The 24,244-nt window shown below is 46.2% G+C and overlaps 1 protein-coding gene across 9 annotated transcripts in view; it reads left to right on the top strand.

Annotated features, from left to right (window-relative positions):
* The window catches only part of ATXN2 (ataxin 2), a 62,328-nt gene extending 38,837 nt beyond the window's left edge, over positions 1-23,491 (top strand). For 4 of the 9 annotated variants that reach the window (XM_081922947.1, XM_081922952.1, XM_081922945.1 and 1 more), the window contains 14 exons: positions 133-330; positions 1,999-2,109; positions 2,820-2,890; positions 4,509-4,813; positions 7,397-7,460; positions 7,691-7,843; positions 10,028-10,094; positions 11,364-11,548; positions 12,087-12,219; positions 15,154-15,207; positions 17,455-17,600; positions 18,993-19,220; positions 21,399-21,570; positions 22,743-23,491. In XM_081922947.1, coding sequence (XP_081779073.1) covers positions 133-330; positions 1,999-2,109; positions 2,820-2,890; positions 4,509-4,813; positions 7,397-7,460; positions 7,691-7,843; positions 10,028-10,094; positions 11,364-11,548; positions 12,087-12,219; positions 15,154-15,207; positions 17,455-17,600; positions 18,993-19,220; positions 21,399-21,570; positions 22,743-22,771 — 1,916 coding nt within the window. In that variant the 3' untranslated portion in view covers positions 22,772-23,491. The remainder of the gene's footprint in view (positions 1-132; positions 331-1,998; positions 2,110-2,819; positions 2,891-4,508; positions 4,814-7,396; positions 7,461-7,690; positions 7,844-10,027; positions 10,095-11,363; positions 11,549-12,086; positions 12,220-15,153; positions 15,208-17,454; positions 17,601-18,992; positions 19,221-21,398; positions 21,571-22,742) is intronic. The other 5 variants (XM_081922948.1, XM_081922946.1, XM_081922950.1 and 2 more) reach the window with 3 other exon arrangements.
* The last annotated feature ends 753 nt before the right edge of the window (positions 23,492-24,244 follow it).

Here is a 24,244-nt window from a genome sequence, read left to right as displayed (position 1 = left end):
TTCCTAGGAAGGGAAAAAGAGCTTTGGTGACAATTTTATCAGCTCAGTGTAAGCCTGGCATTAGGTTTCACTCCTTTTAGTACAAAACAGCTGTGCAGTGTTTCAACAGGGTCTCTCTTATTTTGTTTCTAGTCCCTAGGTTGTCCCCTAAAGCACACAGACCCCGGTCTCCAAGGCACAGCAGCGTTGGCAGTGTGCCTTCTGGGCCAGCTCTGCCTTCTCCTCAAGCTGGCTCTACTCCAGCAGAGCCTGTAGCTGCCCCTGTTCTAGCTGCATCTCCTACCCCAGCCAGCCCTGCGTCCATTAGAGCAGGCACACCATCAGTTGAAGGTAAGAAGCCCTTTTATCTCCCCCTCTTCTGAGCCTGAGTACAAATGCAAAGACATAGGATGATCTAAAAATGGCTTCTGTGTTTTAAGTGGTGGGAGAGCAGTTCTCACACACGTTTATTTTTGTGCATTAGGTTTGCTAATCATATGCAGTCAATTTTCTCTCTGTGTGGGAATCTTTATACAGAGGGAGAAAACTGGCGGCTCCAGGCAACTATATAATTTTCTGAATGGCTGTTGAAAATTACAAAAATGAGTAGGAAAAGGTTGCGCTCTGTTTTTCCTAAGATATCCTGCTGATTTTCTTTCAACTCAGCCGATTAGGGCAGCCTTCCCCAGCATGGTGCCCTTCAGCTATTCTAGAATTAAAAGGTAAAGGGACCCCTGACCATTAGGTCCAGTCGTGGCCGACTCTGGGGTTGCGGCGCTCATCTCGCTTTATTGGCCGAGGCAGCCGGCGTACAGCTTCTGGGTCATGTGGCCAGCATGACTAAGCTGCTTCTGGTGAACCAGAGCAGCGCACGGAAACGCCGTTTACCTTCCCGCCCGAGCAGTACCTATTTATCTACTTGCACTTTGATGTGCTTTCGAACTGCTAGGTGGGCAGGAGGAGGGACCGAGCAATGGGAGCTCACCCTGTTGCGGGGATTCGAACCGCCAACCTTCTAATCGGCAAGTCCTAGGCTCTGTTGTTTAACCCACAGCGCCACCCGCGCCCCGCGTTCTAGAATTAAACTTCCACAAATCCCATCTGGTATGTCTATGCCACCTGGGGCTTATGGGAGTTGAAGTCCAAAACAACTGGAGGGCACCAGGTTGGGAAAGGCTGGATTAGGGTTTCATACAGTAAAACAGTAATATTTAAAAAGTAATATTGCCCTTCCACGTATTATTATTTTGGAAGAACTACATTTAATTTGATTTGCAGAGCTGTTGTTGTTCTTATTGTTGTTTCTAAGCCACCCTTTCCCAAGTCCAGGACTCAAGACTGCCTACATAGACAAAATAGAAAAAAGTAAGAACCATAGAAAGACAATCATTAAAATGTAATTAAACACTAATAGAATTAAAATATTTAAAATATTCATTAACAAAAAACTAGAATGAAAAGTGGCTCTTTGAAAGTCTCTCTTTAGTCGTCTTCATTATCATGATTTTATTTGTACGCCACCTTTCCAAAATCAGGATGGCTCACAACATGAAAAGATCTACATAATTACAAACATAGCAAAAGTAGTCATAGACAATGAATAAAACACAGCAGAAAGTACACAACCAAACTGAATAATTTCCACACAAATCATAATATTTAAAAATAAAGATGCAAAAATAATATTAATAACAGCAACAATAGCAACAGTACAAGAGTTTTTCCAGCAACCTGGGCTTTTGTAGCTGTTGTCAGTCAGGGCCCTGTTCTCCCAGGCTGGCTATAGAGAGGCCAGCAAGAGAATAAGTAGGTCTTCCACGACTCACAGCCAAGATTATGTTGGTCCCCCAAATAAAAAGAGACACAATCAGGATAATACCTTGTATGGGACAAATGGTTTTGGTGCTGAGCTTTGGTGCTGAGCTTCAACAACTTGTCCCTCTTTCCTTCCCCACCCATTGCTATCTAGAGTTATTAAGAGTGCTGTGTATGTGAAACAGGACTGATTTTCCTTCCTAGCTAAAGATTCAAGGCTTCAGGACCAGATGCAGAGTTCTTCTCCTGCTAGCACCAAGGAACCCCTGAAGCCAAGTGAAATGTCTCCCAGCTTTAGCAAACCTGAAAACAAAGGTAGGAGTTTTCTGAAGTTGTGTTCAGCTCCCATCATTTGCAGCCAATATAGACAATGGTCGGGGAATAATGGGAGTTGGAGCCCACTACACCTGGAGGCATCTTGTTGGTTACTCCTGTACTGCAGGCTTAGTTACATTGCTGTTTGGATTGTTGTAGAGATTTGGGAAACACAACATGGCACGCAGCCTTCAAATATATCTCTGCACACAATGAAAAAGGAGTTCTGTAAACTAAGATCACTCCAGTTTCTCTGCTGCTCCAGCTGCTTGATTCCCACCCCACAACCTCCTGGGTTGTAACTGGATTGCAATTTCTGCAGAACTCTTTGGGGGCGTTTTATTTTCTCCCCCCCCCCCCTGAGCTGAGACAGCATTTGGGTCACTGTATTGGGACTTCCTTTAGGTAGTTTCAATTGGCCCAAATATATGCTTGATCCATGTCATCTGTTATTTATAACCCAGTATAGTGATATACCTTGGTTTACAACCATAATCTATTCCAGAGGTCCGGTTGTAAACCAAAACAGGTTGTAACCCAAGGCGTGCTTTCGCCATTGCCCCCCCCCCAAAGGGTTGTAATCCAAAAAAATGGGTTGCAATAAAAAGACACGCACTTCTGGGTTTGATGTGGTTGTAATTGAAAACGGTTGTAATCCAGAACGGTTGCAAACCAAGGTACCACTGTATATGCGTATATTCTCTTAACAGGTGTGTCTCCAGCTGTCCTAGAACATAGAAAACAGCTTGATGATTTAAAGAAGTTCAAGAATGATTTTAGGGTAAGTTCTTTTGCTATTAACGACAGCTGTCTCTGAATAGACAAGGCAGTAACAGATCAAACTACACACAGGTAGGAACAGTGGCTTCAGGAATAAGCATTTTTAAGCACATTAAAACATATAACACACAACAACAACAACAACAACAACAACAACAACAACAACATAGTATTTGTACCCCGCCCATCTGACTGGGCTTCCTCAGCCACTCGGGGCGGTTTCCAATAAAGATTAAAAATACATTAAAATTTCACACATTAAAAACTTCCATTCAGATGTCCTCTAAATGTCAGGTAGTTGTTTATCTCTTTGACATCTGATGGGAAGGCGTTCCACAGGGCTGGCACCACTACCGAGAAGGCCCTCTGTCTGGTTCCCTGTAACCTCACTTCTTGCAGGGAGGAAACTGCCAGAAGGTGCTGGACCTCAATGTCCGGGCAGAACGATGGGGGTGGCGACGCTCCTTCAGGTATACTGGGCCAAGGCCATTTAGGGCTTTAAAGGTCAGCACCAGCACTTTCAACTGTGCTCAGAAATGTACTGGGAGCCCAATGTAGGTCTTTCAGGACTGGTGTTATATGGTCCCAGCAGCCACTCCCAGTCACCAGTCTAGCTGCCGCATTCTGGATTAGTTGTAGTTTCTGGGTCACCTTCAAAGGTAGCCCCAAGTAGAGCGCATTGCAGTAGTCCAAGCAGGAGATAACCAGAGCATGCACCACTCAGGCGACACAGTCTGTGGGCAGGTAGGGTCTCAGCCTGCATACGAAATCTTTGTCTATTCTCTCCCTCGACTAAAATAACATTGCCTAGGGCAGTGAAGGTCACAATAGGACATTCAAATGGCTGCAAATAAGACACTCTCTAGTTTGGCCAGTAGGACACGGGTGGCGCTGTAGGTAAAAGCCTCAGTGCCTAGGACTTGCCGATCGAAAGGTGGGCGGTTCAAATCCCCACAGTGGGGTGCGCTCCCGTCGCTCGGTCCCAGTGCCTGCCAACCTAGCAGTTCGAAAGCAAGTAGATAAATAGGGGCCGCTTACTGGCGGGAAGGTAAACAGCGTTTCCGTGTGCTGCTCTGGTGCCGGTTCGCCCGAGCAGCTTCGTCACGCTGGCCACGTGACCCGGAAGTGACTGTGGACAGCGCTGGCTCCCGGCCTCTAGAGTGAGATGAGCGCACAACCCTAGAGTCTGTCAAGACTGGCCCGTACGGGCAGGGGTACCTTTACCTTTAGAGTGGCCAGTACAAGTGTGCCCCCTGCCTTGCCACCCCTTCATCCAGATATGCACACTTCTTGAAATGTTTTATAGGCACCCTCTCTGGGGAGGGAGTTCCACAATTTAAGGGCTTACTTCTCCTGGGCTGCAACCTCCTGAGCTTCTGAGTACGGTGGAAGACGCAAGAGGACTCCCTCTACTGATATTAGCCCCCAATATATTCCTGGGTTTTCTGTACGTCAGTATGTAGGAAATGAAGCAACTTTTATTTCAAGCTGTAAGAAATAATGTGCAAAACTAAAATCAATGTTGACTGTGCCTTCTCTCCAAATACCCTTGGTCAGGAAGTACTGCTAAAAGTATAATTTTTCTGTTTCCTCCCACCCCACCCCCCCGGACTCTCCAGTTACAACCCAGTTCCGCCCCAGAAACAGCGGAACAGCTGCTAACCAAAAACAGAGATGGTGAAAAATCCAGAGAGGTTCCTAAGGAGAAGGGTGACGCCAGCTGTAAGGACTCTGTAACTGAAACTGGCAGCAATGCCACCTCGACCAGTGGCAGTAGCAAATCAAACAGCCCCAGTATTACACCACCTGGTGGCAGCCTGGAGCAAAAGCGAGGGCCTGAGGTGACCTCGCAAGGAGTGCAGACCTCTGGCCCCGGAGCGAAGCAGGAGAAAGAGGAGAAAGAGGACAAAAGGGACACCACCGAGTGAGTAATTCTGGCTGCAGCAGCTCCTGCTCAGATTTGGCACTGCTTTTGTGGAGGGCCCAGTTGTTGAGATGACTCAACCACGCACAGCATTTTCTTCTCTGCTCCTTATTTAGATTTAACATATTTGTATAAAGTTTTTTACCTCCACTGCTGGAGGCAGTGCTTAGAAAGCCAGTTTCAGGGAATTACAGGGGGCAGAGTGCTGTTGCTCTCCCCGGTCTTGCTTGTGGGTTCCCCACAATAGGCATGTGGTTCACCACTGTGCAAACAGGATACTGGGCTAGATGGGTTTTTGGCCTGATCCTGCTGCAGGGCTCTTCTTCATGTTCTTGTGCTCTTCTATTCAGCTTCTGGTGTCAAATTGGAAAATACGCACAGGACTTTTAGGGGTTGTACTATCCAACGGAAATGCAGCACCTGGAGAAAAATGGATGCTGTGCTTTTAAATGTGTTTGATCAGTGATTGGGGAGAGAATACTATTTTCTGTCTTTCTCCCTTGCCAGTCTTTCTCCTCCTACTCTGTGAAACTCATCCAGGATTTCATGCTTTGGTTGGAAGGCTTCTGTTGCGTTTTGAAACAGAAACAAGGCATCAAGTGATGGGCAGTTTTCCTCCACTCCACCAACGGAGGCAGAATCTGTAGAGGCTTCACACTTCCACCAGGCGGGGCAGTTGCCATCTCAGTTTTCAGCCTACCCTCCACAGAGGGAGCATGGCTGACAGAATCTCTTACGGAGTTTAGAAGCTGTGAATTATTATTTTTAAAAAGATACTCTTTCCTCTTCTTCCTTAGTTGTTGTTGCTAGTTGTTGCTTCTTAATGTACCGTATTTTTCGCTGTATAAGACGCACCAGACCACAAGACGCACCTAGTTTTTGGAGGAGGAAAACAAGAGGGAAAAAAAATTCTGAATCTCAGAAGCCAGAACAGGAAGAGGGATTGTTGCGCAGTGAAAGCAGCAATCCCTCTTGCTGTTCTGGCTTCTGGGATAGCTGCACAGCCTGCATTCGCTCCATAAGACGCACACACATTTCCCCCTACTTTTTAGGAGGGAAAAAGTGAGTCTTTTAGAGCAAAAAATACGGTATTTACTAAATTTGTATATTGCCTTTCTGCCGATACGTTCAAGGTTTCTCACAGTTTTAGACAGCAGCTAACTTGGGACTGTGCAGATTTTGCTGGGCTCCCAGCCAGCATAGCTAATGGTCAGGGGGGATGGGAATTGTCGTAACAATATCCAGATGACCACAGAATAGCAACCTTTGGTTTGCAGGCTATTTATTACATTTATTAATTTTGTTTCATAAGAGTCACATACCACTTGATTGTAAAGGAAAAACTTCGAATTTTAATGGACATGATCCAAAAGGGAACATGGAGAGAAAGTAGCAAATTCAGGTCCCGCAAGAGGTGTGTTTGTGTGAAAGAGAGAGAGAGGGAGAGTCTGACTTCTGGGATGGGAGGAGCCAAATAGTATTTGGCCCCATCTGAGCCAAAGGAGTTTAGGGATTTTGGTCCGTTCCCCCCCCCCCCGGGATATTATTTTTGACCCTGAGCGTCTAATATCTTCGTGCAGCAAGAGCTGCAGCTCGGGATCCAGGACATGTCAGCAGAGCTCTCTGGGTGGCAGCTGGGCCTTCTCACACTCTGCAACAGGCTTCTGGGCCTTCTCAACGAGGGTAGGTGCATTTTTAAACTAGCAACAGCTGCTCCTAGAGCTGCTGCTGGCAGGAGGGTGTCTTCGCAACTGCTTATCTATGGCCTCTATTGCCGCAAGCAGACCTTCCAGTTTTGATTGCTGCAAGGAGACCTTGTGCCTTCTCAGTAGTTCTGTTCTGGCTGCAATCTGTCCGTTCTAGTAGCTAGTAGAAGACCTTGATCCTGCAAGGAGCTGCAAGAAGCCCAACTATAACACTGACTGCTGATAAGCTTTGGTTGCAGGCCCCCAAGTATGGGGGGGGGGGGGAGTCAAGGCATCATGCTAAGAGTTCTTACTATGTTGTTGATCTGCAACTGCCCCTCCCCCAGTGGTCTAGTTCAGGGATGGCTAACACATTGCCTTCCAGATGTTGTTGACTCCACCTCCCATCATCCCTAGCAAGCATGGACGATAGTTAGAGATGATGGGGGTTAATAGTCCAGCGACATCTAGAGGGCCAAAGGTTAGCCTCTCCTGCTGCAGCCCTTCAGTCTCAGAAAAAAGGAACAGCCTAAGGTCAAGGAAACAGCGGTGTTGGGAGTGTTTTCTAGTTAAAACCTTGCAGTGAACATCTTTTTCCTGTCCTTACTTTCCTCTTTGGTGGCAGCTCCCCCTTCAATAGAACATGTTAAATTTTGATAGATTTTTAGTCGTGCATCCTCAGCAATAGAACGTCTTATGCACAGAGGACAACTCCCTGCCACTCACGCCCAATGCACATGGCGCAGGTTTGAAGCCTCTGCAAGTCTTCCTCCACTAGTAGATGTGAGGAGTCAACCATCCCTGGATATTCAGCTCTTATCTGAGAGAAATGAACTATCATGGTGGGAAGTCCAATCTTACACGCATCTTTCTTGTGTTTTCCCCCACCCTTTCATAGACAAGTTAGAAAATCAACACTGAACCCTAACGCAAAGGAGTTCAACCCTCGATCATTTGCTCAGGTGAGTCTTAAGAGGCATCGCTGTCCTCATTCTCTGCTTATCCGAAGCTGCATTTCTTTATGTGCCACCCATTAGAAGCAGTCACTGCATAGTTTGTTTCCCTGCTTTAACCAGCCGTAACGAGAGCTTGCTGGGAAAAGTCCACGGGGCATGTTGATGCACGCTTGATCAAACTGTTCAGTGCCTACTTACAGCTCAGCTATTCCATTTTTCCTTCATGTTTTTGGCAGCCCAAGCCTTCCACCACACCAACGTCACCCCGTCCGCAGGCCCAGCCCAGCCCTTCCATGGTGGGCCATCAGCAGCCCACTCCGGTGTACACCCAGTCTGTTTGTTTCGCACCAAATATGATGTACCCTGTTCCTGTGAGTCCAGGTGTTCAGGTAAAGCGGCAAAGGCTTTAATGCGGCAAGCTTATACTTGCTGCATTGAGTGTGGATAACAACTTGTCACTGCTTTGGAGTGTGAAAGGCAGAACAGGGCTTGAAGCATGTGAGAGTTCTTTGTGTTTACATATGGGTGATGGTGTGTGTGTGTGTGTGTGTGTGTGTGTGTGTGTGTGTGTGTATCGGTGAATAAGGAAAAGATTAAGAAGCCCCTCTCCCATACAAATGCCCCCCTCATTAATGTTACCTGCTCAGATTTGGACTTGGATACCTTTGTTTGCTAAAGTGATGTGCATTTCTACCTTCTGAAAAGAGGCTGGGCCACTTTGTTTTCAGCACTACATAGTACCCTTTCTTGGCACTTAAAAATATTGAGTACCTCTACTAGCTTGAAAAGGGACGCGGGTGGCGCTGTGGCTTAAACCACAGGGCCTAGAACTTGCCGATCAGAAGGTCAGCGGTTTGAATCCCTGTAACGGGGTGAGCTCCCGTTGCTCGGTCCCTGCTCATGCCAACCTAGCAGTTCGAAAGCACAGCAAAGTGCAAGTACCTGGCGGAAAGGTAAATGGCGTTTCCATGTGCTGCTCTGGTTTGCCAGAAGTGGCTTTGTCATGGTGGCCACATGACCCGGAAGCTGTATGCCGGCTCCATTGGCCAATAAAGCGAGATGAGCGCCACAACCCCAGAGTCGGCCACGACTGGACCTAATGGTCTGGGGTCCCTTTACCTTTACCTTTACTAGCTTGAAGGCTACCTTGAAATGCAGGGGCCTACTCATTGTCTTGAAAGAAGATCCTATCAGATCAGTAACTTTGCATTTGCAGAGCTCATGTGACTGAGAGCATTTGTCCTTGTGTACTCTATTTGTGAAATGTATACTCTCCCAAGAGGAGATCCTTGTTGGAGGGATTGGCCAACTATTTAGTTAGCCAACTGTTCTTACCCTTCTGTACAACTGAGAGAAGAGTATTTACTGTGGCCACAAGAAAATTATTACAACAAATGTCAGAAACGATGAGTGTATATGATAAGACGTGTATTTTAAGCATATTGATTCTGTGTACATACCTTGGTTTGTTTACTTATTTTTACTTTGGGTCCAGTTTTATCTGATACTTGATTTTGTCCATGACCTGCAATGATGATGAAATCTTCTAATAGCCTAATTGATTAAACAGTGTGTTTTTCACTTTACTAATAAGAGACCAGAGTTCAAAGAACTTTTAGTTCATCTCAGTAGAATGCATTGTGCTCTTTCTGGCTGCCACAGCATTCCAAAATTATCTCTAGTGGTGCCAATTTGTCTTCAGTGGTTGGTATATGGGGATCACTTTAAAGTAAGGCATTTATTTTTAGTCACGTTTCTAACAAGTATTTTGATCCCATTCCCTCCCACCCAAGCTATTTTCACCTGCCTCTTGACTTCAACCAAGCTTGCACATCGTGGCACTGTTAAAGGCCTGGTTCAGATCTAAAAGTAGTTGCCTAAAGAGTATGAACATGGTGCTGGTGATTTCCCTCCTCCTGTCTCTCTCTCACTGAAATGGAACATTTCAAGGTTTTGTTACACCATAGTTGCCGGTTAACACTGGAGCATGGAAATTATAGCTAAAACTACAAACCATCTAAATCAAGCTTGAGGGAAGCTATATTAGCATTCAAGGCAAATGTGATGTGCTCCTGTTCAAGATAAGTTCAATCCTCCCACTCAGGTGGTTCCCCCTCTTCCCCACCCCCAACAGTTAGCACCTCCACTTAGCTTTTTTGTGTGTGCAACTTTTGGGTTCCCCCAATACCTCCCTCTTGTCTGCCGGTGATGCTGTTTGGGCTCCATAAGGAATGGTGACAGTCAAGAGGTGTTGGTTCTGCTGCTGCAGATAGCCATGGTTGGTTCCTAAAACTAACCTTTGGAGAGTTCCACCCCAGGATCCTCTGAGCATTGCAAGGAATCCTTTGTGGGCGCCTCTTGGGTTGGGTGGTGAGGTTCAGCACAAGACAATAAGCAGACAGTAGCACCCATAATCAAATGTTCGTTGGTAAAAGTGTGAGGTGCATATCTGCTGGGAACCCAGTGGGGAGCAGGCCGTCACGTATGACTTGCATCCAGAGAGGAGAAATATATATATGATGCGTGGTGTGTGCGCGTGTCTTCCTCTAATTGACAGCCATGTTATTTTTCAGCCTTTGTACCCCATTCCCATGACGCCTATGCCAGTCAACCAGGCCAAGACCTATAGAGCAGGTAAAGGTGAGAATAATACAGTATTGCATGCTCTTGTACGTAGCTTGCATGTAGAATAACTAACATGCCTTGCTCATTGTTCTGTTACACTTACTTTGCTTATGAATTAGCAACCCACCTTTCTGTGCAACCCCCTTACCAAGCCGCCTCCTCTTCCTCCTCCTCTTCCTCTTCCTCCTCCTCATGTGTCCTCTTGTTTCTTGGATTTTGCAGCACTGAGCAGGCAAAGTTTATAGCGGCATAGGACTTAGTGCATGGGTAGGCAAACTAAGGCCCGGGGAGCCGGACCTGCCCAGTTACCTTCTAAATCCGGCCCACGTACAGTCCGGGAAACAGCGTGTTTTTACATGAGTAGAATGTGTCCTTTTATTTAAAATGCATCTCTGGGTTATTTGTGGGACATAGGAATTCTTTCACACACACCCATATAGTCTGACACCCCCCAAGTCTGAGGGACAGTGGACCGGCCCCCTGCTGAAAAAGGTTTGCTGACCCCTGACTTAGTGCCTTGGCTCCAGTTCTAAATCCTTGAATGGATGCTTTTAAGCGTACTTAAGGCTGAAAGATCCTATCCACACTTTCCTAGAAGTGCACCCTGCTGAACACAGTGCACAACTTACCCCCTCAGTAACATGCATACGAAGGTACTGAAAGAGTCTTTGATCAGCTCCTGTACCTAATGATGAGCAGAAGCAACATATTGACTTGCCAGAGGCTTGTTTCTTCTGTTCGGCTTTTAGCTGAAGGAAGCTTTTATGCATACAGTTGGGCACAAAGCTACTGATTCTGAAAGCTCCTCCCTGACATCAGAGTGCTGTGTTTTAACAGGATTTGACTGTTGTTATGGGCTCTGTTTGTCTTAGGGAGAAAAAAATTAATCGTAGAAAATAATAATAATTATGCCATTCTTCTGTATGGGAGGAATGTGAACCTTGTATGGGTTGTCTCTGCCCATCTCTCCACAGGCAGGAAGTTAAATCTTTTAAAAGTAAAACATTTTTGTTGCACTAGAGCAGTGTTCCAGTATATATCGGCTAATGCTTGGATAGTCTTTCTGTGATGCCTTCTTTCTGCCCAGCCTACTCTGAGCTGACCTCTCTCTCCTGTCGCCTTAAAGCCTGCTCACAGGGTGAGATTCTTGAACCCTACCAGCAGCTGATTCCTCATCTTCATTTGGCTTCCTTGTGGTTGCCATTGTACCGAGCTGTACGTAGAAATGTTGGCACAGGTTTATTTTAGTGCTTTCGTAATGTGCCCTTTCCCCTTCTTTTGCAGTATCAAATATGCCCCAGCAACGGCAAGACCAGCACCATCAAAACACCATGATGCACCCTGCCTCTGCTGCCGGGGCTCCTATTGTTGCTACGCCACCGGCTTATTCAACGCAGTACGTCGCCTACAGCCCCCAGCAGTTCTCCAACCAACCTCTCGTTCAACATGTGCCGCATTACCAGTCTCAGGTATGTCTTCAGCTGAGCTCTTTGCAGCTTGAATGGTGGAATTAGAATATGTATTTTGCCACGCTATATAAGTGGTGATGCAGTGCTTGCATAGCACTTCAAAAAGAGCTATGTACTGCCTATGGTGATACATCCAGGGCCATTGTCACATGATGCTCTGTGTGTATGTTTGAGGGGGCGGGGTGTGCAGGCCACCTTCCATGCAGACAGGATTGACAGCTGAGTGATGGACTCGGAGACCTGGATGTTTACTGCAGTCTTACATAGATCTATTGGCACGTGAAAGCTTTAGGTTATCCAATGGCATAATTTCACCTTAGTGCTGTAGTGTTAAGAGGCCTGTGTGCCATAATAGGAGGGGCTGGGAAAACTGCTGCAGAGGAGAACAGTGGCGGATCCTGAGTCTTCCTCTAAATCCATCCAAGTCTGCTAGTATAACTGGGCATCTCTGACTAACTTGAAGAAAGGCATTTTGTACCTGTGAAAGTACCTGCAGGGACTTACTCCTTCCTCGTTCTCTTTCTCATGCTTAATGCAGCACCCCCACGTCTACAGCCCTGTAATACAGGGCAATGCCCGGATGATGGCACCACCGGCACACCCGCAGCCCGGCTTAGTTTCTTCCACCGCTACGCAGTACGGTGCGCACGAGCAGACCCACACGATGTATGGTAGGACACTTTTTAATGAGTTCTCTTTTGAAACTTTGAAGGATCTCGTTTTTAGTGGCTTGCCGAGAGAACTGGAACGCTCTGTGTTTTGAAATTCACTGAAACCCGTTTGGATACCGGTACAGTAAAGAGAGACTGGGAGAATGAAATGCAATTGTAAGGCATGAGCAGCTGACTTTTCTGTCCCAGATACCTCTTATAAAACAGCATATCACAATTTCTCAATATGCTGCGACCAGCAGCCTTTTAAAGGGCTCTTATTTATCACTGGGGACCGATTCACTTATGTATGTCTCCACTTGCATGTGTGACTGAGCTAGTGTGCATCATTAAGCCCCGCAAAGCGAATATTTGTAGTGCTGCTGTGTCCATTCAAATGTACTACTATTCCGCAGACATGAACCATTTTGTATTGGTAGGGGATTCTTGGCACCTAACTCTGCTCTCAGTTGGCACTCAGAATTTGTGCCAAGGATTTGAGGCATGGCCTCCATTCACACAGGCACTGTTTTGGGCGCAGATTTCCTGTTCTGGGGCAGTGTTTAGGTATGTGCCTGCAGTGCTCAGTTGATTCCTCGGCATGAATTGAGATGTGTCTGTCTTTTGCCTCCTCAATACGAGGCCCCTTCTGGCTTGGGGGTATCACCAAGTGTGGGTTTTGCACACTGATTGCTTCCTGTAAACCAGGGATAACTTCCTTGTGGGCTGATGGCATTAAGTGATGCTGAGTGTTAAGAATGCCCCTGTTGCAATGTGGGATTGTGCCCATTTTCAGAGATTATGCTAATATTCTTTGGGGCAGCCACTAAAGGGCTATGTTGTTATGCTGGACCACACAGGAGGACTCACAGGTAAAAGAAGCTTAATTCTTCTTCATGCCCTTTTTTGCCTGGATGGGGAAAGGCAAAAGTTGAGGAGAAACCTCCACTGCTGTGTCTAGTCAGCCAGCTCACTCAACTAGTCATAGGAACACCAAGGTTGTCCTTCCTTTGCAGTGGATTTACGGGTTCTCGTTTTCGAGGAAAGGACTGTGGCTTGGTGGCCAAGCACCTGCCTTGTACATAGAAGGTTCTATTCCTGGTATCTGCAGGCAGAGCAGAGGAGGGAAAATCCTAAGACCATCGAGATCTACCAGTCTCTGTAGACAATAGTAAGCTGGATAAACAGACTCTGTATGAGGCAGCTTCCTAAATATTAATAAAAGTGGGAAGGTCTCTGTAGAACTCTCCAGGCAGCCACTGGGTAGCTATTAAATCTCCAGAAGGGGTTCTCCCGTTCTTCCCCTTCATGTGTGAGGCAAGTCTTGAGATTTGTCACCTAAGAGTAACTTGGGGGTTTCAGCTGGCTGCTTTGAAGTGCCATGTTATCAATTCTAACACAGAGATGCCCCTGCTGACCACTGGATGCTGTGAGTGAGCTTTCCCAGGCCCAGCTGACCGGCCTTGCCCTCTAACCTGTTTGCTGCAGATGACCTGGAAGCAAACTGACCCGTTTGGGCCTTTTGCCTTCATGGACGCATGAGCCCATTGGCCCAGAGATGAACGAGCCCAGGCACACAGCCACTCAGTTTCTCCCTTTTGCATGAGCAAACATACCAAGAAGTCTTCTGCTGAATGTAGTTTCCTATTTCATCCAAACTGGGGAACTCATTTATTTATTTGTCAAGCTTTCTATACTGCTTACTTGACAGAATATCTCTCAGTGCTTTACATTATATGTAGCTTTGGAATGAAGCCAGCTTCAAATCATGGGGGTTGAAGGCAGAAAGCTCATTCACATCTTGGCTTATTAAACCGAGATACAATCGTCTGAAACCGACCACTGTTTGTCACCTTGCGGCCACTTTTTTTACCAGGATGAATGCAAATACTTAGTGCTCAGTGGTTTTTGTTAAGAAATTTCCTGATAGTTTTCTTTTAGTATAAGGTGTGGTCCTTGGAAGCTTAAATCATCAGAAGTGTTAGTGACTGGTTGGATTTTCTTGCGCCAACTTAGCTACCTGTAGCAAAGAAAGGAAGTTACTGTAAACCGCTCTGTGATCCTCAGATGAAGGGCAGTATAAATAAACCACCATCATCAAAAGTTCTTGGTTCAAACCTTAGCACAAATGTATTGGTGTTCACTTTTCAATCTCAGCACCCCTCTCCATCTGAATCGTAGGTATGACAATACTCTCCTGTCTCACAGGTTTGTTGTAGAGATTACTGAGAGAATGTGTGTGAAATACTGAATAAATGTTAAGTGGAGGTATACTGTTCCCTTTAGCAAAACTGTAATCGGAACGCTGCATTGATTTGAAGCACCTCTAATGCTCTATGAAACTACATCTAGCAAAGAGAATGAATAGGAATTCATTCTATTAACCTTTGTATAAACGTGTGTATATGTCAGCAGTTGCTAATTGCTGAACTTCTGTTAAGATGGAAAGGCTTGTTTCAAAAGTCTGGTAAACCAAGATAATGTTTATTCACCAGCTTGATCCTGATTTTGCTTTGTATTTTATCCAGTATTTTTCTGTGTCTTATTTTCTCTCTAAGCTATCTAGTTTCCTGTCTCTGCTAAAAAATAAATCAACAAATTATTATGCTGAACTAAGCAATAATTGGGGAACTGGGGCTCTGCATCTTGGGGAAATCCAGTTTTCTGGGATTGTAACTGGTGTTTTTCTCTTCGTCAAAGCATTTTTAATCCTTATTCTTCATGCTGTGGTTAGTTAATGGAATGTAAAATACTTTAAAATAGTGGACATTTTAAAATTGATGAACACCAGCTGAAGATTGTATGTGTGATTGAATATCTCTTTAACTTTTTTTTTTAATTGCAAATTGGTTTGTGCATGAAAACAATGATTGACTTAACCTTTCCAGAAGACTGGAAGTGGTGCTCTCATCTTGTGGCACACGGCTAATTTCCCTTTCTATTTCCCAAATTCAGCATGTCCCAAAATACCCTACAGCAAGGAGACAGGTCCTTCTTTCTACTTTGCCAGTGAGTTGGGGTTTTTGTACTAACTTTGATTTGCACAGTAAAGAACTTTGAAAGAATCTGTTGGAGAATAGGCTTGTTGAACAGATGTCTTTGCACCAAACCTACTCAGAATTAGGAAAAGCTTTTCTGTCATTGAGAAACCAATGGACTCATGGGACATGTAAAGGATGAAACTGTCTGAGGAAGATTATCATAACAGAGAAGGTAAGATGACAGCCAGCACTAGGTGAAAAGAGTAAAAATAAGTCCAGTTATGTAGAGACTTGGTGGACGTGTTTATTTCCTCCTTACATTTCCTTGAAACCAACATGGTCTACTGCCCTGTGAAGGAAGGGTTGTCTACTTTGCAGTGGTCCACAATAAAGGGTACAGAATTGGTTGGTCAGAGATTTGGGAAAGGAAGATGCAGACTTTTAGGGGGTGGGAGAAGAAATCTGAAAGGGCAAGATTGGAATTTACAGGGCAAGACATTCCCCGAAGAGTTAGAATTGTGACCCCTGGAAGGCCTAACCCAACTATGAACCCTTGCAGACAGAATGCTGAAAGTTTGCTTTAACTGCAAGAGCTAGAAAACTTCGAAAAAGCCTGAGGTTGAGCTGAATGGAATTCAGTGTTGGATTTTGCAAGACAGTTGTGGTCACAAAGGCCCCTGGATCTTTTAATCAAAACCGCTGATTCCCTTTTATATATTTGAGTGAATGCAAAGATCCATTGTGACAGAATGACCTACACAGCCAGAGCTGTTAGCTGGAGAAGGAGGGCGCTCCTTTTTATTGCACAGCAGAAATCAGGAGCTCTGTGTCTTTTGGGTATGGAGTTGTCCCAGGAATCTGCTGCTAACCTGTTCCATTTGGTCAGAGGGCTGTAATGCAACCACATTGGTTTGGTGCGCTGAAACTCTTTCAACAAGTCAATTTCCTTTAATAGATCTTCCTTTGCAAAATGGAGCCCGCTGTCTGTCTGTAACATCCGTTTACATTTGCTTCCTCTAATTCAAATGAAGGTCTCTTTTGCCGTCTAATTGTGGTTATGTTTACCTTCGGGCAGTTTTCACACTTAAAGCACTGACTCTTCCCAACATCATCTAAGTGGGTATTTGATTTGGTCGGCCTTTCCCTCCCCTCTCTGCCTTTCTTCATTTCCTACTGCCTTGACTATCCATCACCCCTCTCCCTTTTAGGATTACAGTTGCAACTTGCAACTTCTACACATTATCCTTCCCTTATCCCAAAGCATTTGCTCTTGTTTCTGTTTCCTCCTTCCTCTTGCTGACATATTGCAGTTTGCAAAGAACTAAGTGCCATCTTACCCCCTGTTCCCATTTATGACAGGGGGCAAGGGAACTAATTATGTAGCATATCTATCCTGTGAAAGGCAGGTGGTGTTCACATTGGATTTTTCTTCCTTTTGCATCTGCTATGGGAGCTGTAAAGGCAGATTTTAAAATTTGGGTGCAGGTTCTGGGTCCCCATCTTGTCTACAGTAAACTTTGGACATGCTTCTCTGAGCTCTGAATGTGACCGCCCTGAGCTAGTTCCTCCAGTTCCTGCCAGCAAGATAATCTATTTTGGACTGAAAAGAGATCACCAGCAAGACCCATTTCTTCTCTGTGGGTTTGAAGAGGAAATGAAGAGTTTTAAGGCAAGGATGGGGAACCCGTGGCCGTCCAGATGTTGCTGGCTACTAGCCATGCTGGCTGGGCCTGATGGGAGTTGAGTCCTGCAACATCTGGAGGGCCCCACAGGTTTCCCCTCCCTGGTCCATGGCCAGACTTGTATGCTAGGGAACCCAAATGCTGCATGCAGTATGAAACACAGTTCTGTGACTGGAGCCAGGTGTGTGTGTGTGTGTGTGTGTGCGCTTTCCCACCCCAACCCAAATAAATTTGACTTTTGTGACAAGAGCTTAAGGTTAGAGGAAGCCTGGAGCCAAATGGCCATTTTCAGCAGGAGAGGATTGAAAAGCCTCTCAACTCTCACTGAGCCTGGCACTTTACTTCTACACAGTCCTCACACGCCCTCAAACTTTCCCCCGCAACCATGTAGGTTTTAAAGAATGTGCTCTGCAGGCTGCAAGAGTGGTGCTGAGTCGAGGGCAAGTCCCAGGTGGCTGTCATTTGTATTGTTTCTAAATGAAGGAAAGAAAAGCAGCTATTTAAAAGGGAGACACCCGAGAGTTGGGGGAGTCCTATGTGCTGACTCAGCTTGGCATCCGTTCTCAATTTCCTTTCCCCTCTTTTCTTCCTAGTTTCCACTGGTTCCCTTGCTCAGCAGTATGCCCATCCCAGCGCCACCCTGCATCCGCACCCGCCGCACCCACAGCCTTCTGCCACGCCCACAGGGCAGCAGCAGAGTCAACATGGGGGAAACCACCCAGCTCCCAGCCCAGTGCAGGTAAGCGCTACAACTGGCCATCTGTGTGGCAACAGAGAAGCAGGTTCCTGCTCTGCCATTGTTTGGGCCAGTTGCCTTTGAGACACTGCATTCATTGCCTGGAGACTGTGCAACCAGAGCTGACTACTCTGGCCAACATGCTGTCATGGTAGGAACCATATCACTAGTTCATTGCACACTGGAGGCTACTATTTTCCACTGGAAAAGAAGCTAGCAACTGGGATTAGCCATCCTGATGGATGCAAGCTTAATGCAAGTCAGAAAGTTTAGGCAGATAGTTACACTTCTTAAACAACTATTTCTTAAAAGGTCCCACGGCACTTGTATTTATGAGTAAAATACAAATGTTCTTTCTTTATCCAAGAGTCTCTGTACCCTGCTCTTCATTAAAAAATGCCTCTGGCACAGCTTACGAACAGTCCGTTAAAGGAAAAGTTCTTGCTCACAAGCTTGCAGTCTAAAACACAAAAGCAAAAAGCGACAGGGAGGGAAGAGGGCGAAAGCACACTTGGGCCCCAATGTGGTCTGCAGGAGTGGAAACTGTTCAGGAGCAGGAAGCACAAGATGGAGCTGGCCTTTCGCTAGAGCTACTGAAATGAGCTCTGCCTCCCATCTCACCCCCTGAGGCAGCCTGTTGGAATAGCTGCTATCAGGTTGACGAAGTCTGACTGACCTGGCCTTTCAGTGGAATTGAGAGAATAAACCATTGTTTATAAATTCATAAAGTACATGGGCCTTCTGGCCACTGAAAAATACCCATTACAGCATAAAAATGATGATCTGCTTTTAGTTTCTTTAACACAAAAAGAAGTAGCAGCTCGGAACATCGAGATCAGAATAGTGATAATGTTTAGCAGGCTTCAGTCAGGATGTTCTTCCATAAGTTTAGCAGCACCAAAGAGAGCCCAGCCTCTGAATCTTTCCTTCCTATGAGTGTGGCTTGAATCCGTAGCAGAACCTCTGAGCTGCCCTGGTGGGTTGTAAAGGGTGAGGCATACACCTGAGGTTCCTCAACCCATAATGTGGAATGTGAACATGGATGTCAAGCATGTTGGATTATGCAACTTTTTTGCTGCTGGGAAATTTGCCTCTTCCCAGCCAGGTTTCCTTCCTGTGCCAGCTTGCCATGAGGTGGAAGGAACCCTGGCAAAGCACTGTATTTTGCATTCCCAGCATAGCCTGAGAGCAGAACAAGCGTTTTTGAGGGCAATGCTTTTTTTCAGCCGGAACTCACCGGAGCTCAGTTCCGGCACTTCTCAGGTGGGCGCCATTGCCATTATAAGAGAACAAGGGAGGCGTTCATGGTGAGTTCCGGCACCTCTTTTTCTAGAAAAATAGCACTGTTTGAGTGTCAATATTGCCAAGCCATTGCTATGCTTATGATTTCTTCAGCACCACCAGCACCAGGCCGCCCAGGCTCTCCACTTGACAAACGCCCAGCAGCAGTCAGCCATCTACCACACTGGTCTTGCGCCAACTCCTCCTTCCATGACCCCAGGCTCAAGCACACAGTCTCCTCAGAGCAGCTTCCCTGCAGCTCAACAGACGGTCTTTGCCATTCATCCTTCCCACGTCCAGCCCGCCTATACCAACCAACCGCACATGGCCCATGTCCCCCAGGTAAGAAAGACGCTTGATGTAGGCTGAGGTCCAAAGAGTGCTCTCTGTTCCAGGGAGGAGAAGACTGGGGGCGGGGAGCCATTTCTCACTAACATGAGAGAGATTCAGGCTGCTTTGATCCAGGGAAGGCCATGGGTGTGTGTCACACCCTCGTGCACCAAAGAGCTGTTCAGAATGCCTGATGAGTATTTATGGACAGAATAATCTCTGTCCAGCAGGAGGTGCTAGCGAGCGCTACGGGATCCCTGGACTATGGGTTGCCCAGGGTAGAAATGGTCGCTTGAGTACAGTGGTGCCTCGCAAGACGAAATTAATTCGTTCCGTGAGGCTCTTCGTATAGCGTTTTTTTCGTCTTGCGAAGCAAGCCCATTGACAGCTTAGCGGATTAGCGCTATTAGCGGTTTAGCGGCTTTTAGCGATCAGCTGCTAAGCGGCTTATCAGCGGATCAGCTGCTAAGCGGCTTAGCGGCTTAGGAAAAGGGGGGGAAGGGGGGGAAAGGGAAAAAAAACCCCGAAGGAACTCGCAAGACTTTTTCGTCTTGCGAAGCAAACCCATAGGGAAATTCGTTTTGCGAAGTGCTTCCAAAATGGAAAACCCTTTCATCTAGCGGGTTTTCCGTCTTGCGAGGCATTCGTCTTGCGGGGCACCACTGGACTTCCCTCTGGAAGGCAGGCAGAACAGGGCATGACATTGTGCACCTTTTGTGCTAGAGGGTAGACAGTGGCACTACTGCTGCTGCTGCTGCTGCAGTTGCTCGGCTAAAGCTGAAAAGGTTGGGTGGTTGAAGGGTGGTGTGGGTCCTTAGCCCCCTGTTATGGAAGCAGGCTCTGAGTGCCACAGAGGGTGGTGTCCTTCCTGAGGAAGTTAGGAGTGAGAGAGATCCTTGCTATGGAATTGGTGGTAAGTCAGCGAGCTTTTGTGTCTGAGGCCTGAACACTGAAAAAGGTCCTTTGCAGGGAAGTCTGAAGCCTCCATCAACTGTACACTTAATTTTTGTGCTCTGCCCCCCAAATGTGTCCCCCCCCCAGCTGTGAATGGCAAGCCAAGTGATGCCTCCCTCCCTCCAACTGGCTACTTAACAACATATTTTGTGCTGTTTCTAGCAGTAAGGCTGTCGTATTCCTCTGAGAGGGGAGCCTAATAGTAATAATAATAAATAATAATAATTCATTATTATTTATACCCTACCCATCTAGCTGGGTTTCCCCAGCCACTGTAGGCGGCTTCCAACAGAACACTAAAATACAATAACCTATTAAACATTAAAAGCTTCCCTAAACAGGGCTTAATAATAATAATAATAATAATAATAATAATAATAATAATATATTTATGCCCCACCCATCTTGTTGGGCTTCCCCAGCCACTCTGGGCAGCTTCCAGCAAAACACTAAAATACAATAATCTATTAAACATTAAAAGCTTCCCTAAACAGGCCTGCCTTCAGATGTCTTCTAAATGTTTGGTAGTTATTTTTCTCTTTGACTTCTGGTGGGAGGGCGTTCCACAGGGCAGGTGCCACTACCGAGAAGGCCCTCTGCCTGGTTCCCTGTAACTTGGCTTCTCGTAGCGAGGGAACTGCCAGAAGGCCCTCGGCGCTGGACCTCAGCCTTGCAACTATAGCCTGAGTTCGGTGGGGTCCCAGCCTCCCCCCTCCCCTGCTGAAACAAACCCGCCTTTAGTGCCATCTCTGGGATTCTTGTGGTGCTGGCTGTGGGCCCCCTCCCCTTTGTGGCCTTGCTACTAAAGAGCTGGTTTGACATCGACTGATAGGAAGTGCCTACAGAGGGTGGTGAATACTGCACAAGATATTATGGGCTGTCCCATGAATCCACTGGATGACATTGCAGAAGAACGTTGCCTCAGGAGAGTGAGGAAAAGTCTCAGGGATGATTCACACCCTGGCCGGCACTTTCTTGATCTCCTGCCCTCGGGCAGAAGATATAGAAGCATGATTAGTCGCACCAACAGGGTAAAGAACAGCTTCTGTCCATGGGCTGTTAGGCTGCGGAATGAAAAGATAACAACAGGGCAACTGACTTTCGGGTTTGGTGGGTGTGCGTCAGTAAACGAGGGGAATTAAGACTAAGAGAGCTGAGTGGGGGGTGCTCATGTAATCTCACTGTATACAAGTTGTACAAGTGGCAATAAAGTATTTCAATTTCAATTTATTTCAGGCCCATGTGCAGTCGGGAATGGCTCCTTCTCACCCAACTGCCCATGCTCCAATGATGCTCATGACAACCCAGCCACCACCCGGTGGGGCCCAAGCCGCCATTGCGCAAAGTGCACTACAGCACATTCCAGTTTCAACAGCGACACACTTCCCCTACATGACGCACCCTTCAGGTGAGCGGAGTGTGTGCTTGGGAGCTGCCGCAAGTCCCAGGAAGGGGGGATAAGGGAGAGAAGATGAAGGTTGTGTGATGTCGAGGCTGGGCTTGGGAGCGCAGAGAGGGGGAGCACAGAACGGGCACGACAAATGCTCTTAAAATGCCCTCTCCCCCCACAACTGAACCTTTACTACCTTCGGGAGCAGTCTTTATTTCCAGTCATCATCATCAATCTTTATTACGGTCCAGAGACCCAACAAATCGTTACAAAGCAGTACACAATTCAGACAGCCTACCTCCAGGTTAAACAAGCATTTTGTTCAGAATATAGGGATCATTGGTTCTTGCAACAACCAATAAAAACTTTGCCACTTCTAGCATTTGTCCGGTCTTCCAATAGGAACCTGACATAGTGAGCCTCTGATTTTCCCGGGAAAGGTACCAGCAAGGGTAGTATCAGTTCAGCCCTGGCTTGCTCATATTTTGCACAGTGCAACAAAATGGAATCGATGTCTTGAACACATGAGCAAAGTCTGTCCTGGTAGGGAACTCCTCTCAACCTACCATCCAACACTGCAGAGGGAAAGGCGTTTAGTCTGGCTTTGGTGAAAAGTCTTCAATAGTTTTTTTCAGAGTAAGGATCCTGTGACCTCCATATGTCATTGGACTCCATCAGCCCCAGCCAGGGTAGCCAGGAATGAGGGGCCAGGGGACTAGTAGTTCAAGGGGTCTCTGGAGGACCACAGGTTCCCTACCCCGGCTTCATGGATACACCCAGCTGTGTTGTGAGTCCTCCCACCTCCTGGCCTTTCCTCTCCCAGCACCTTAAATGGCAGCCTTGGTGTTGCTGCCTACACTTAGCCCTTGGCAGACCAGCCGTCATGCTCAAAACCCATTCATGCTCATGCTTATTAAGAAAGCCTTCGCTGTGCTCATGCCACGTTTTTTAAAAGCACCCGCCACCTGGTTTTCCACGTGTTGTGTTTTCCGTTCCTCTTCCCCACTCCTGCCTCCCTGGCCCATGAGCAAGAATATGTGTTGCAGGCGGATAAAGGGCACGGGAGTGTTTATCTGTGAGAGAGATCTTTTGTAGTAGCCCAGCCGCTTTTTAAAATGCCCTTGGTAGGATTTGGGGTCTTTAAGTCATGTCTCAACTTATTCTTCTCTCTCTCTTTCTCTTTTTTCCAGTACAAACCCACCATCAACAGCAGTTGTAAAGCTGACCTGGAGTAACTGTGAGGCTGGATCCCTCTTCGTTTCTTTCTTTTCTTTTGTTTTTTTAGGCCAAATACCTTCCTTCTCCTGCTTCTACCAACTTGGAAGCACAGAAACAAAAACAGAAATCAAAACAAAATCTAGTATTTCACTTTATTTTTGTTTCTAAGAGGAAAAAAACAACCTTGTATCATCCAATAGGAATGCTAACAGTTCACTTTGCAGTGGGAGAAATTCGGACTGAAACAAAAGGCATGTAGAGCCCTTGTGGGACGATTCCATAATTCCATGTGTTGTGTCAAACAAGGAAAACAAAAAAAAAAGCCCTGCCCCATTTCCGCTTGCAGATAAAACTGGAAAAAAAACTATTTATTTTTTAAAGCAACCCTTCAAAGTCACAAATTCATCAGCTAGAGAAAGACGTAACGAGAGTGATTCTTGCTGCTATTCTCACTAAAAAAAAAAGAAATTAAATGAACATAAAAAGAAAATCAATACCTTTTACTTCTAACTAAACTTGAAAGAGGTTTGAAAAAAAGCAAGTTCTAATCGTCAAGCAGATATGGATTTATTATTTATAAAATCATGTTTGATGATGGGGGAAAGCCGCCGTCGCAAGGCAGCGGCGTAACTTTTAAGTTAAGAGGAAACTTTTACTTTGTAGATAATATAAAATAAAAACTTTAAAAAAAATTAAAAATAAAAAAAGTTTTAAAAACTGACCTTTTTCTTCTGGAATCTGTATGGTTCACCTTGTTTCCTTTACTTATTTTCTGGTTTAGCAGTTCACTGGTGCATAAGATAGGCAGAGAGGCCTTTGGACAGGGGAGCAAAAGAGGGAAAACATCTGTCTTAAAGGTGGCTTCAGTATAAATGTGTGAGTTGGGCCAACAAATGTGTTCTGGCAGATGAAGGGATTGTGGTGCTTCAGGCCATTAAAGCATTAAGCCTTCTCCAACCTAGTGCCCTCTGAGTGTTTTGGACTCATTCCCTAGCCAGCATGGTTAGAGACGAATGGGTATTGTGTTCCCAACAACATCTGGAGGGCACCTGGTTGGGGAAGGCTGGATTGGAAGTAGTGCCGATTTTCACAATCTTAACCAGAAACAGGGAATCTTAGGCATGGTGGCCACATGTGGCCCTCCAGACTTGGTCCTTGGAACTCTCCACAGGCCACACCCCTCACTGGCCCTGCTTCACCCCCCATGTGTTTTGGACTGCCTGGAATGTACCCTTGAACTCTGATGACGCCTCTTGCTTGTCTGGAAGAAGGATATTGAGGAGTCTGTATGGAAAGGAGTCTGCAAATGGGGAAATTTGCATGCTTTGCTTCACCCACTCATGTGGACCTGGGAAGGTTGCCCAGAACAGAATGCAGCCCTCAGGCTGAAAAAGTTTCCTCACCCCGATATAAACTTACTGTATTTTTTGCTCTATAAGACTCACTTTTTCCCTCCTAAAAAGTAAGGGCAAAT

The sequence above is a fragment of the Podarcis melisellensis genome (genome assembly GCF_964234715.1).
Source record: "Podarcis melisellensis genome assembly, chromosome: 8".
Taxonomy (NCBI): domain Eukaryota; kingdom Metazoa; phylum Chordata; class Lepidosauria; order Squamata; family Lacertidae; genus Podarcis; species Podarcis melisellensis.
The sequence above is the reverse complement of the archived record's forward strand: the minus strand, read 5'-3'. Positions and strand labels throughout refer to the sequence as shown.